The sequence below is a fragment of the Paramormyrops kingsleyae genome, chromosome 10 (genome assembly GCF_048594095.1).
Source record: "Paramormyrops kingsleyae isolate MSU_618 chromosome 10, PKINGS_0.4, whole genome shotgun sequence".
Taxonomy (NCBI): Eukaryota; Metazoa; Chordata; class Actinopteri; order Osteoglossiformes; family Mormyridae; genus Paramormyrops; species Paramormyrops kingsleyae.
In genome coordinates, this window is record NC_132806.1 from 22,867,744 (window position 1) to 22,880,057 (window position 12,314).

Consider the following 12,314-nt stretch of genomic DNA (forward strand, 5'->3'; position numbering starts at 1 on the left):
GCTCATTAAAAGCACTTTGCATTAAATTATGACATGTAAAGAGCTACCCTAAGTAGCAGAGACTGCCACATAATGACCAGGCCCCCTCACATTCAGTCCTGACACACTCAGCGTTGACTCAGAGTTAATGGTTTCCGACCCCAAGTAACCGTGGTGGACCACAGAGGGATTTTTCAGCTGGGATGTTAATCACCTTAACCACACCCGCCATTCCAGGGTGGGGGACTGGTTTTGGTACAGTATGTGAGGTGGAGGTGAGCAGGGTTAATAATGAATGAATGTGATGGGTATGCATTATCATCAATCCATGCCTGAAAGAGCAACCTACTTCTATAGCCGCGGCTCCTGACATAGCTCACATCTCGCCTGAGCCAGCTCTACTCCACAGCTGCAAACTGCGAATGTGCCTTAACATTAGCTGTCGAGGCTAAGTGCCGTTTGTGGGCATTTCGCGTTGAGCTCATGGGAGTTTCACTTACAGAAAAATGTAAGAATGAAAAATGATTGGTTCATAGAGACAACCAATCAGATTGTAGAGGAGGTGGATCCAAGCAACTAGAGGAGGTGGGACCAACCAATCAGATGTCTTGGTCCCACCTCCTCTAGTTGCTTAGACCAACCTCCTCTATGATGTGATTGATATCTCTCTGAACCAATGATTTTTCATTATACCCTCAGAACATTTTTATGTAAGTAAAACTCCCACGTGCTCAAGGCAAACATATCCTCCTTCTAGAATATACCAGCACTGGCCCTTCTGAGCACCGGATTATTTTGACTGCTCTTACAAAATCCTGCTTGCAGTTATGCTCATTTTCCTCGTGAGCGAAGCTGGGCTTAATCGAGCAGACGCTCAGTAAGGGTAATCCCTCCTAATTAGTGGATTGATGATAATACTCTGTTAATGATTAGTGGGGGATGTTACCACCTGCAAAAGGACAAAGGGTGACTAAGGCGTGCTACAGGCTTGAAGAGCACCACATCTGCCCTCGACTGCTTGTCTTCACGCTGCAGGTCTGTGGGTGCCTGCTGTATGCTTCATCTGGGCATCAATGGGTTCACCAGCATGCTAACAGCTGGGTTAGCTTAACCACAGAGCTTTTATCTTTGTTACAGTAGGTTGCCCAGTGATGTTTTGGAAGGAAATGTACTTGTGTCCATCCTGGTGCCACCACGCACACACCGATTCTCCTAAGGGGGCAGAGTCCTCATCGCTGGAGGTCCTCTGGGATTACTGCTGCAGCTAAAGTCCTATTCATGAACAATGGGCTCTAATTAGAAGTTGTATTCTTTATGTTGCACAGTTCAGTTGCAGGAGTTTTCAGAAAATGTAAAAGTAAGGATGGGGCAATGTAGTGTAATGCAAGGACAGGGCTGAGGCCTCCACATAGCACGGTGACATCATCGGCATTGCCAACACCCCATTGGTTATCAGGTCGTGGCTACTATCTACAGAATGGGGTCAAAGGCAGAATGCCTCCACTGGCTTTCTAACAAAACTTATCCAACATTGGTCTGTTGGTCTATTCCATTAAGGTTTCCCCTCAAATGCTAATGGGCTAGTCTTTATGTGCTGGTACGGATGTGATTGGTCGGTTGGGTGTCAGGTGAGTGTGCATACAACCAATAAAACTGAGGTGAGATTTTTTTCATGTAACAGATGTTCCATGGTCTTGTCTTTCACCTGTTTTTTTTTAGCGGTCAGGTGTCAGGACCCAGCAGGGAGCAGGGACAGAGTACTGCGGCGGGGACAGGGAGGCAGGACAGGGAGGGGCTGGGGCTTGGGGGTGAGATCAGGGAAAGGGAGGTGCTGGGGCATCTGAACAGGTGGTACCTTTTGCAGGTCAGTCTGCAGCCTCTTCAGAATGTTTTCCAGCTGAGACACTTTCTCTCCGAGGTCCCCAGGAAAATTGCTACTTCGGAATTAGAGAAACAGGGAGTCAGAGTGAGATCACCTGCAGAATGAAGGGCGTGGATCCTTGGAGGCCGACCCTACGTCTGCTGGAGGGGCCCGCAACTTCACCTCAGTGCTGAGGTAAGAAAACCGCAGCATGTTCTCCAACAAGCAGTAGGCTACCTTAGATGTTTATGATACAATACCGACAGATCAACTTATGACTCTATTTAAATAAAATAAATAAAACCCTTTAGAACATGAAATTGGTAGCATCAAAATACAGTGTAGCTGAAACACTGTGGGATGAAAATTCTGAACAGACAGAGACAGTGGTCTGCGTAATGATTCGATTCTGTCCAGGGGTTCCCAATTCACGTCGTGAACCTGTGTGGTGTTTCAGACCTGCTGGTGCTGACTCATTCACTCACGTCCTTTCCAGGGAGTCAGGTCCTCACCTCTCCACGCTGTTGTTCATTATGGAGTCCACCCGTCCATCTGTGACGGGGCCGTCTCCTGGGGCTTGGGCTATATCTCCCGCCGGTCTCCTTCCTGTAACGCCAAAGCACGACTCATGGAACCTCATGGCTTTTTCTCTGAGCGAGTCAGAATCCCCACGGCCCCTCGATCCAGCCATTCGGCCATTTATGTGGTCAAGAGCTGCAGCGGAGTTGTCTAGGCAACGTAGCCTCTATGAGGCCAACATGTCCATGTTATTAAATGTCACTCTCAGAAGTGTTTGTCAGATGGGGACCACGAAGTCCATATCGGCCCAATAATTATCACCACAAGCAGAGGAATAATAATAATAATAATAATGATAAAATAGATTCATGGTGGGGATGCCATTGAATCTTCAGCCCTGATCCTGTCATGCAGACCTTCAGTCGTGTGACACCGCATGTTAGTACGGTGCAGCCGTTCTAACCTTCGTGACACATCGCCTCCAGGATGCTACTACAGGCAGAGGCCACTGCAGAGATGGACTGCCATTCGTCATCGGTGGAGTCACTGGGCTCCAACAGGACTGAGGAAGACATCATTTTTAAATCATGTTAGTCTGGAAATCAGTACAATTATAATAATAATACATTTTATTTAAAGGCGCCTTTCAAAGCACACAAGAACACTGCACAGAATTACACCACGAATAAGAACAATCAGAATAAAAACAACTAAAACTAAAACAGTATAAAAAGATACAGAGAGTAGGCATTTTTAAACAGATGCGTTTTGAGTTTTGATTTAAAAAGAGAAAAGGAGTTGATATTTCTAATGTCTTTTGGTAGGGAGTTCCAGAGTCGGGGGAGCAGAGCAGCAGAATGCCCTGCTCCCTGTAGTGACAAGGCGGGCAGAAGGGACGATGAGGTGAATAGAGGAGGAAGGCCTGAGGGAATGAGAGGGAGTAGCAATGTGAATTACATCAGACAGGTATGGAGGAGCGAGATTGTGGATGGCCTTAAACGTTTAGAGGAGAATTTTGAAATTAATGCGTAGATGTACTGGGAGCCAGTGCAGCTGCTGCAGGACAGGGGTGATATGATGTATAGAGGCGGTTTTAGTAATAATATGAGCAGCAGAATTTTGAAGTAATTGAAGCTTATGGGGATTTGTTGGTCAGACCAAACAGAAGGGAATAGCAGTAGTCTAGTCGTAAAGTGACTAAGCTGTGAACAAGGATAGCGGTGGTGTGGTGGGTGAGGGAAGGACGGAGACGATTAATATTGCGTAGATGGAAATATGCAGACCGAGTGATATTGTTAATATGAGATTGAAAGGATAATGCGCTGTCGAGGACGACACCCAGACTCTTAACCTGAGGGGAGCGGGAGACACAACAGTTATCGATTGTGATTGTAATTGTTGATTTGGTACAAACTAGAATCCTGGCTATAATTGGGAGGTAGGGTGCGACTCAACAGCCTAAAACTCTCTGCCTGTGACTGGTAGGTCACTGGTTTGAGACCTGGCTTCTTCAGAATAGTCACGTGTCTGTGGGCCCTTGAGCGGGGCCCTTAACCCTCAGCTCTAGGGCTGCTGCACGATGGCTGACCCTGTGCTGTGACCCCCAAGCTTGTTTTCACCTGTATGTGTGTCTGTGTGTCTCATGGAGAGCAAGATGGGGTAGGCAAAAATCTATTTTCTCTACGGGGATTAATAAAGCATCTCTATTCTATTCTATTATGTCTAAATGGTCTTGTACTACCAGTAACAGAACAAGACCAGCAGATGGCACTGTAATCTAAAGATGAGTGATACTCCTGGTTTAAGAATACATGTCTATGATAATTGATTTTACTGTAATTTTTGATGGATATAGGAGTACTTCATTGTGACAATGGTTTCACCCAGACCAGTCGAAGGCATTTGTGATCTACGGGTCCAGCCATTTTTCCCTCTCCAACACACATCTAAAATGCTTCACTGACGATAAGTTCATACAGCATTTGTTTACCTGGAGGCCCAGGTGAAAATCAGTTGCTAATGGAAACTGGCCCCAAACACCTGTAGCTTCCATTCAAGAATGCTGTTCGCCACTATTATATACTTATACATCAAAAATATTAATTGCTGGAAGCTTGTTACATATTCCAGTGTCTTGTAAAACAACACAGCTGCATGTACTTTAATGCCATACATAATTGAAAAAGTGAAATAGAAAAGACTGAAAAACAAAATGATGGCTAAATAATGTTTCGCTGATGTATGAAGTGTTTAAAAGTGTTTTTTTTTTTTTTTAATGCAAATGTTGGTGTGCTGGTATATGTTAGAGTGTCCGTGGTGTAAAAAAGACTACAAGGCTCAGACCACGGCACTGGGGATGAGACCCTTTGGATACCAGTGTTCTGCCAGTAAAAGCCACAGCATGGCCTGCATGTTCCAGTGAAGTTCGCGTTGTATCAAAGAAGCTGCACACAGACTGACTATGACTCAGAGGGGAGGCGATGCGGGGGGGGGGGGGGGGAGGTGGGGGGAGAGCAGATGGCCAAATGGGTTCCTTGTTTTGGGATAGTCTGAAGCCTGCTTCCCATCTGTCCCCTGCTCAATCAGGGGCTGGCAAGGGCGGGGGGACATTAGGGTAACTAGAGGTGGCGGCGGGGGTGGTGGCGGGGGGGCAGGGTGCAAGGAGAGAGGGGCTGAATTACGGCATTGGGGTTATGGGGAGGGGTGCTGGAGAGTGATCGTGGCGAAAAATGACTGTTCTGCTTTTATCTGCATGTAGTGCCCAGTCACTGTGTGACCTGGTGGCTGATCTCCTATACACGCCCCCCCCGCCAGTGTGTGGGAGACACCTCCAGGAACAGTAGGGTTGGTGTCCCCCCCCCCCACTTACTCTTGTTTAAGGAGTTCTGCGTGTTCTGGGCAGAGGAGCTGTGGTCAGTGCTGTCCAAGGGGGCCACAGGCTCAGTGGTGGGCGGAGCCACAACCTCGGGGGTGCGGCAGGGTGAGGACAGGGCCTGCTGTGATTCCACCCCCAGGGGAGACAGAGGGGACACACATAAAATACTGAGAGCCACGCTGCAGCAGTCTCCTAAAATGGAAGCTAGACCTTCGTGTACATCATCCAACCCACTCACCCACCGATAACCACTTATAATTTTCTCCTAGAATTTACATTTCTTTTAATGGCTACACGTATTTCTACATTTTTTTTCCAAAGATCAATCAAAGATACCATTTATGGATAACGCAAAACAAGGGAGAATGAGACGTAGAGATCTCCACGTTCATCTCCAGGATACACCCAGAGGCCGTTACCCAGTGCACCCAGCGCACCCAGTGCACCCAGCGCAGCCACCGCGCCCAGCTGCCAAAGTGGCCCCCACCTGTTGCTGCAGGTCCTCCTTCTCCTCCACCAAGGCTTTGGGGATGAGGTCAGGTGTGGTGGTCTGCACCTCCACAGGAACCTCGTAGATGTGCATTTTCCTCCTTTGAACCCGATTGTCGTAGAAGTGCCGGCTGGTGTGAGCCAGAGAAAAGAGAGAATCATTCATGTCTTTTGCTCTGTTTAGTGTTTAGAATTTCTTGTGAAACGATATGATGCTTTACTTGCCATTTGCAAATAAGTATGGAAAAAGTATGGAAAAGTATGGAATGCTTCTTTTCATTTATCCCATCTTCATCTCCCTTGAGAACATGCACACACACTTAGTATACAGCTGAGAGTGACACTTGGGGTCCAAGTGTCATTTATCTGAGCTTTTTTTAGGGGGGGGGGTGTGTTAATGGAAGTGCTCAAGGGCCCAAGAGAGATGTGACTATTCTGCTAAGGCTGGGACTTGAACTGACAACCTTCTGATCGCAGACACAATGGCTAAAAGTGCTGAGCCACACACCATCCCCAATCATAATCAGGATCTAACGCTATGGGCGGTCTCAGTCTGGGTTCATGGTATGCGATTGGTCTGACAGGAAACTGATTGGTCTGATTGGCCGGCCTGCTTGGATGGGCTGCCAGTTAAAGGACCCTCTACATTTAGGTCTGACATCACCCTGCTTAAATAAAGGAAGGGGGAGTCTGTGGAGCTCATACTCGCTGCAGGGGTTCGGCTGCAGCTGCGGCGTCTCCAGCAAGTAGTTGCCCGTCGGAGATGGGCGGCTGGCGCTGTCATCCTGGAAGGAGGTGGCCCTCTGGAGGGGCGGGCATGGTGGGGACACGAGTGAGCGCTGGTCCCTGACTCCCGAGTGCCAGTGCTCCTGCGCCTCCTGACCTCTAGGTTCCTCCTGCTCCTCCACCACCCAGGCCTCCCTGGACTGGTTGTCCCCGGGCTTCAGCTCAGTGCCCTGTAAGGCTTTCTGGTAAAGCTCTGATAAACTCCTGCAAGGAAGAGGGAGCGACGTAGACTGCCGTCAATGCGCAGGCAGCGTGGCACCTAAGGACAGATTCCCCCAGATGTCCATGCTGTTGAACCCTTAATGGACGGGCTTGTCCTGAATTTCTCCCAAGCACAAATGGTCAGAAGGTGTGACACCCAGGGCTGGGAATTAAACCCGCCCATTCGCTTGAGGGGAGGGGTGCATACAAATCATTGCACACCACCCTGCTAGCTAGTAACTGCATGTCGGATTACACATCTCACTGAACTAGCCTAGTTGAAAAGTTCCACCCTTGGTGACATCATATACTGCAGAATAGAATAGAGGCACTTTACTGATCCCTGCGCATCCCATCCTGCTCTCCATGAGACACACGCATACACACATACACAGGCTTGGGGTCAGTCAGCACCGAATTCCCCTGCGGCATTTTGGGTTAAGGGCCTTGATGTGATTATGCCACTGGCTACAAAATTCGTACCCATGACCTTCTGGACACAGGGACACAGCCCTAACCTGCCACACCCTCAGAAACAGGTCTTCACTCCTTGCCCTCCTCTCCCTCCTCACCCACACAGCACCCAGACAGAGCCGCTGACCTGGCCTGCTTGCCGTTCTTGTCCGGCGGGATGACAGTGAGGTGGATCCTGGGGGCGGAGCGCAGGAGGCTGGCCCGGTCGGCGGCCGACAGGGCCACCAGGGGGCGCCCACACAGGCGCACCACGCGCGCCCCCATTTGCAGGCCTGCGCTCTCCGTATAGCTGGACTGCTGCAGCTCCATCACGAAGCCGTCCTCGCTAAGCATGAAGCCGGGGTGGCCCACCGAGTCCCGCAGGGGCATCACCTCCCGCACCTCGCAGGCCCCGGACACCCTCTGGGTATAATGTAATATAATAAAAACAGGATATAATAAAAGGCCCAAAATCTCACTTTTTGAAGCTGCATTAGTTATGTAATAGACAGCAACAAAGTTGATTGGCTGCCAGAGTGCTCCCGTCCTGTCACTCACCAATTCCAAACATGTCATTGGCTAATGATAAGGTTGCCCATCTGTATGAATTATGGCCCACCTTATGCTCCCCACCTCATAGAATTGCCCCAGCCACTTAAAAAGCAGCCACCCCTCACTGTGCAGCCAGCTTTGCTCTCACCTTTAGTCTCTGCACCACCTCCCGGACGTCCTCCACCTGGCTTTCAGAAACACTGATGGAGATCGACTCTCCCCGCTCATAATAGATATCCAGGTAGGGCCCGCCGCTGGCCCCGCCCTCCGTCACCGCCTTCCAGCCAATCACGTCGCGGGAGTTGCAGTTGAACACCACCAGGCGGGAGCTGGATTCGATGAGCACCACGGACTCCCCGGAGATGACCAGCAGGCAGGGGAGCCTCTCAGCGCAGGCCCCGCCTCCGGACGCCACGACCGGCCACACCAGAGCCCCGGCGCTGTGCAGCTCCGCCCCCTTGGTGCTCTTCAGTTTGTCCTTGCGCTTGACGGCCCGTGAGAGCAGAGGGAACTTGGTGGAGGAGTCGATGGGTGAGGTGGTGACGAAGTTCTCCGCCAGGTCCTTCAGGTATCCCTGACGCGTGCGTGTGGCCATGGAGAGGAACTTCTCGGACTTATCCGCAGCATTCTCCGCGCTCACCGCCTTGGCCAGAAGGAAATCCCGGAACGCCGGCGACCGCAGGAAGCGAGCCCCCTTGGGGAAGAAGGGCCCGAACAGGGGGATGTCCTTGGAGCGCGTCACAGCCACCCTGGGGGCCCATCGGAGAACGGAGGCATTCGATCAGCTTCAGCCATCATCTGCTCCCTGGCAGCACTCGCTCTGCACATTTCACTCCATCAGGCAGAACTTACTCAGAGTAAGCAGTTTTAAGATCTGGGATTTTATGGTTTTATTGTACCGGATGACAAGAGATCCCAGAAGATCCAAGGATCTCAGTCCCCTTCATAGGATTGCTATTCTTTACGTTTGTAATTCTAGTTAAAACTCTTTCCTGTCAAAGGAGACTAAGGGATGACATGATCCAGGTATATAAGATTCTAACAGGTCTAAATACTGTTCATCCAAATTGTTACTTCAAAATAAGTTGAAGTACCCATGGCCACAGTTGGAGATTAGTGGGAGAACACTTTAGTTTGGGTCTGAGAAAGAACTACTTCTCACAGCGTGTAATTAGAGTATGGAACAGTCTGCCCGAAGGGGGAGTGCAAGCTAAAACCCTAGTTTCCTACAAATCTGAACCTGACAATGTGCTGCCAACTTTAAATTATTAGTTTAATCCCCTCCAAGTGAGTTTGATGGGCTCAATGGCCTCCTCACTTTCTTTCTCTCTTTCTTTCTTTCTTTCTTTCTTATGATCTCAGTAACATTCACTGATTTGCTCAGAAAAAACTAGTTACATCTATCAATAACTATAAGATTCTTCTCCTCCGTTGTCTTCCGGCTTTCTTTCTTTCTTTTTCCGTACCCACTGCAAGGGCCCTACCAATATTGTTGTAGTACCCTGTGTGTTTAGGGGGGCGGGGGGTTCGGTACTGATTTGGTACCTGCCAATGTTGAAACTAAACCTACACCCTTGACCCACTGTATATATGTGAGCATTGGAGACCAATTGCCAGTATGTGTGACCATACTTGGCCAAATAGACCTCCTGCAGTACCTGTAGTAGGTATTCTCAGTGCAGGGGTGATGAACCTGGACGATGATGAACACGTGCTGGAAGTGAGAGCGGATGGTTTTGGGCGTGAAGGGCAATGCCCCGGGCTCCTGGAACACGATGGTCACGATGTCGTTGCCGATGTGCCTCTTCCGCAACAGCTGGGTGGAGAAAAGAGAGAGAGAGGGAGAGTCAGCCTCACCGGGCCGGTCTGTCCGGTATAGGTCCGCGGGGGCTTATTATTCCGTAACGGTGCAGGTGCCCACATGCCTGTTGGGTATTGCTGGGGGTGTAGGGGAGCATGGTGGACACGTGGAACATGATCTCGTAGTCCTGGTACTTCGTGTACAGCGAGTGGGTGCCGGTAGAGTCCGCTGCATGGGAAGAGGGGAAAGGGCAGTTGAATAGCCATCATGAGCCACCTGCCGCTAGCAGGCCACACTGGAGGCGGTGTCTACAGAAACTAGGTGACATGACAAACACACAAAGCGAAGATTATATGTGCAGCATAAGATCTATATCTTCCTGCTGGCATAAACCAGATGTCCTCTGTGTCTGGTTTTTCTGTGGGCTGGTGCTGGGCTCATTGTCATGAAGTGTGTGTGTGTGTGTGTGTGTATGGTCCAGGTATACCTTACCTTGTGGGGACCAAATGTCCCCACAATGTGATAAATACCCTTTTTTTTATACCTTTTTTTACCTTTTACCTAGGGACCTCCTGGTCCCCATATGAGAAAACTCTATTTTTAAATGAAAAAACTGAAATGCAAAAACTCTTGTATTTTGTTTGGTTACTTGTGGTTATGGTTTGGGCTGGGTAGGGGTTAAGGTTGTCATAGTTAGCATTAGCATTTTCCCCATAGAAATCAATGAGCGGTCCCCAAAAAAATATGATTACATGACTGTGTATGTGTATGTGTGTGAGTCTATAGATGCATATGATTGTACCGTCGACAGTGTTTATGTGCACTTCTGTGGATGAGAGCGTCTGTGTGTGTCTCACTTCTGGCTGCACTCACTCTTGTTGTCCAGTTGAGCCCTGAACTTGTCGAAGCCCTGCAGTCGAACCTTCTGCCCCAGTAGGTCCAGGAACTCCTCGAAGGCGGGGCCTGCATACTCGTTGTTGTACATGTCCTCCTCCGAGTTCTGATTGGCCCGACAGTACATTATGCCCACCTTCCGCTGGAAGTTCAGCTGGGAGGGGACAGGAGGGTCGTCAGACCACTGCTGCTGTCACCGCTGTCCTCCTGCCACTCCACAGACAAGTTAAGATATGCGGGGAGCGGGGGGTCCCAAGGCAGGGTGTAGTCAGATGATCAGCCTGCTTCCTCAGGCCTCATTACCAGCCATTTACGTCAAACTCACTTAAATGTACTGCAGTACATGTGCCCAGCTGCCGAACCCCAAGCCCACACCCCACTATAACTCTACTCTACTACTGTATAACTATAAGATGCCAAGAATAGAATAATCTAGAATAGAATAATAATACTTTATTGATCCCTGTGGTGAAATTCTCTTATTGCCTACCCCATCTTGCTGTCCATGAGACACATGTACAGGTGAGAGTAAGTTAGGGTGTCACAGAGCTGGGTTAGGGTGTCACAGCGCTGGGTTAGGGTGTCACAGCGCTGGGTTAGGGTGTCACAGTGCTGGGTTAGGGAGTCACAGCGCTGGGTTAGGATGTCACAGAGCTGGGGTAGGCTGTCACAGTGCTGGGTCAGGGAGTCACAGCGCTGGGTTAGGATGTCACAGAGATGGGTTAGGGTGTCAGTGCTGGGTTAGGGAGTCACAGAGCTGGGTTAGGGTGTCACAGCGCTGGGTTAGGGTGTCACAGCACTGGGTTAGGGTGTCACAGAGCTGGCTTAGGGTGTCACAGCGCTGGGTTAGGGTGTCACAGCGCTGGGTTAGGGTGTCACAGTGCTGGGTTAGGGAGTCACAGCGCTGGGTTAAGGAGTCACAGCGCTGGGTTAGGGTGTCACAGTGCTGGGTTAGGGAGTCACAGCGCTGGGTCAGCCAGCATGCCGCGCCCATGGAGCTGCCAGGTTAAGGGCCGCATTCATGGGGCCAGTGACCTTCTGACCTTGGGCATAGACCCTGAAGACACTGAATCACACATTTTTTTTCCTCAAGCTTACCCCACCTCTGCTCCAGTTCCTCCCCCCATCCCAGTGGTTCAGTGCCCCCCCCCCCCCTTCAGCGACTGACCCGCTGTTCGTCCAGCTTCAGCAGTATCTCTGGGACCTTGGGCGAGTTGGAGGCCAGCCGCAGGCAGTGCAGGTTCAGCTCGGGCAGGATGTGCTCCAGCAGCCGGCGGTGGGGCAGGCCCCGCGGGGCCGTGTGCCGGGCCCCCGTGCTCACCGACTCCTCTGCCACGGAGCCCCTCAGCGTCTTCAGCTGCACCATGGGGAGACCAACAGGGACAGTAGCGCTTATACAACTAATAACCAACTCATATATTACAACCTTATTTAATCATACGGTGTTTAATCCTATACAGCAACAGTCTTAGGCAGTGAAAGAAAATGTTTGAGGCCTTTAATCTGGATGGTATATTTACTCAGGGGGGAAAAAAACCACAATTTAACATTAGAACATATGGACACAAATAAACAAGAATTCCTCCTCTTACTGGCATCTTTTTGGACGGCTAGATGAACAGCCAGTTCCCAAACCTCTCTGTAGGGCCACTCCATGTATTCATTTAATTTCACCACCAGCTCAATTAATTAAGCAAATCAGTTAAATAACTCAAGGGGGTATGGATTAGCCAAATAAAGTGGGGTAGTGGTCCAGTCAAAATATACATTGGGGTAGTGGACGGTAACTGCAAATACTGGAGTGACTTTAGGAGAGGTTTTGACATGACTAAGTTGACACACTTAGGCAGGCATAATAGAGGTTTACACCAACTTTTAAACTTTAGTTTTCTTTGATTGCCTAA

At 49.7% G+C, this 12,314-nt stretch overlaps 1 protein-coding gene across 10 annotated transcripts in view; it reads right to left on the reverse strand.

Annotated features, from left to right (window-relative positions):
- LOC111859828 (signal-induced proliferation-associated protein 1) overlaps window positions 1–12,314 on the reverse strand; it is a 40,847-nt gene that overhangs the window by 4,050 nt on the left and 24,483 nt on the right. For 7 of the 10 annotated variants that reach the window (XM_023842836.2, XM_023842837.2, XM_023842830.2 and 4 more), the window contains 12 exons: window positions 11,579–11,767; window positions 10,390–10,564; window positions 9,641–9,744; window positions 9,374–9,531; window positions 7,864–8,464; window positions 7,312–7,586; window positions 6,429–6,713; window positions 5,722–5,854; window positions 5,229–5,355; window positions 2,823–2,921; window positions 2,353–2,446; window positions 1,835–1,916 (listed from right to left, as the gene is read on the reverse strand). In XM_023842836.2, the coding sequence (XP_023698604.2) occupies window positions 1,835–1,916; window positions 2,353–2,446; window positions 2,823–2,921; window positions 5,229–5,355; window positions 5,722–5,854; window positions 6,429–6,713; window positions 7,312–7,586; window positions 7,864–8,464; window positions 9,374–9,531; window positions 9,641–9,744; window positions 10,390–10,564; window positions 11,579–11,767 (2,322 nt within the window). The remainder of the gene's footprint in view (window positions 1–1,834; window positions 1,917–2,352; window positions 2,447–2,822; window positions 2,922–5,228; window positions 5,356–5,721; window positions 5,855–6,428; window positions 6,714–7,311; window positions 7,587–7,863; window positions 8,465–9,373; window positions 9,532–9,640; window positions 9,745–10,389; window positions 10,565–11,578; window positions 11,768–12,314) is intronic. The other 3 variants (XM_023842838.2, XM_023842834.2, XM_023842835.2) reach the window with 2 other exon arrangements.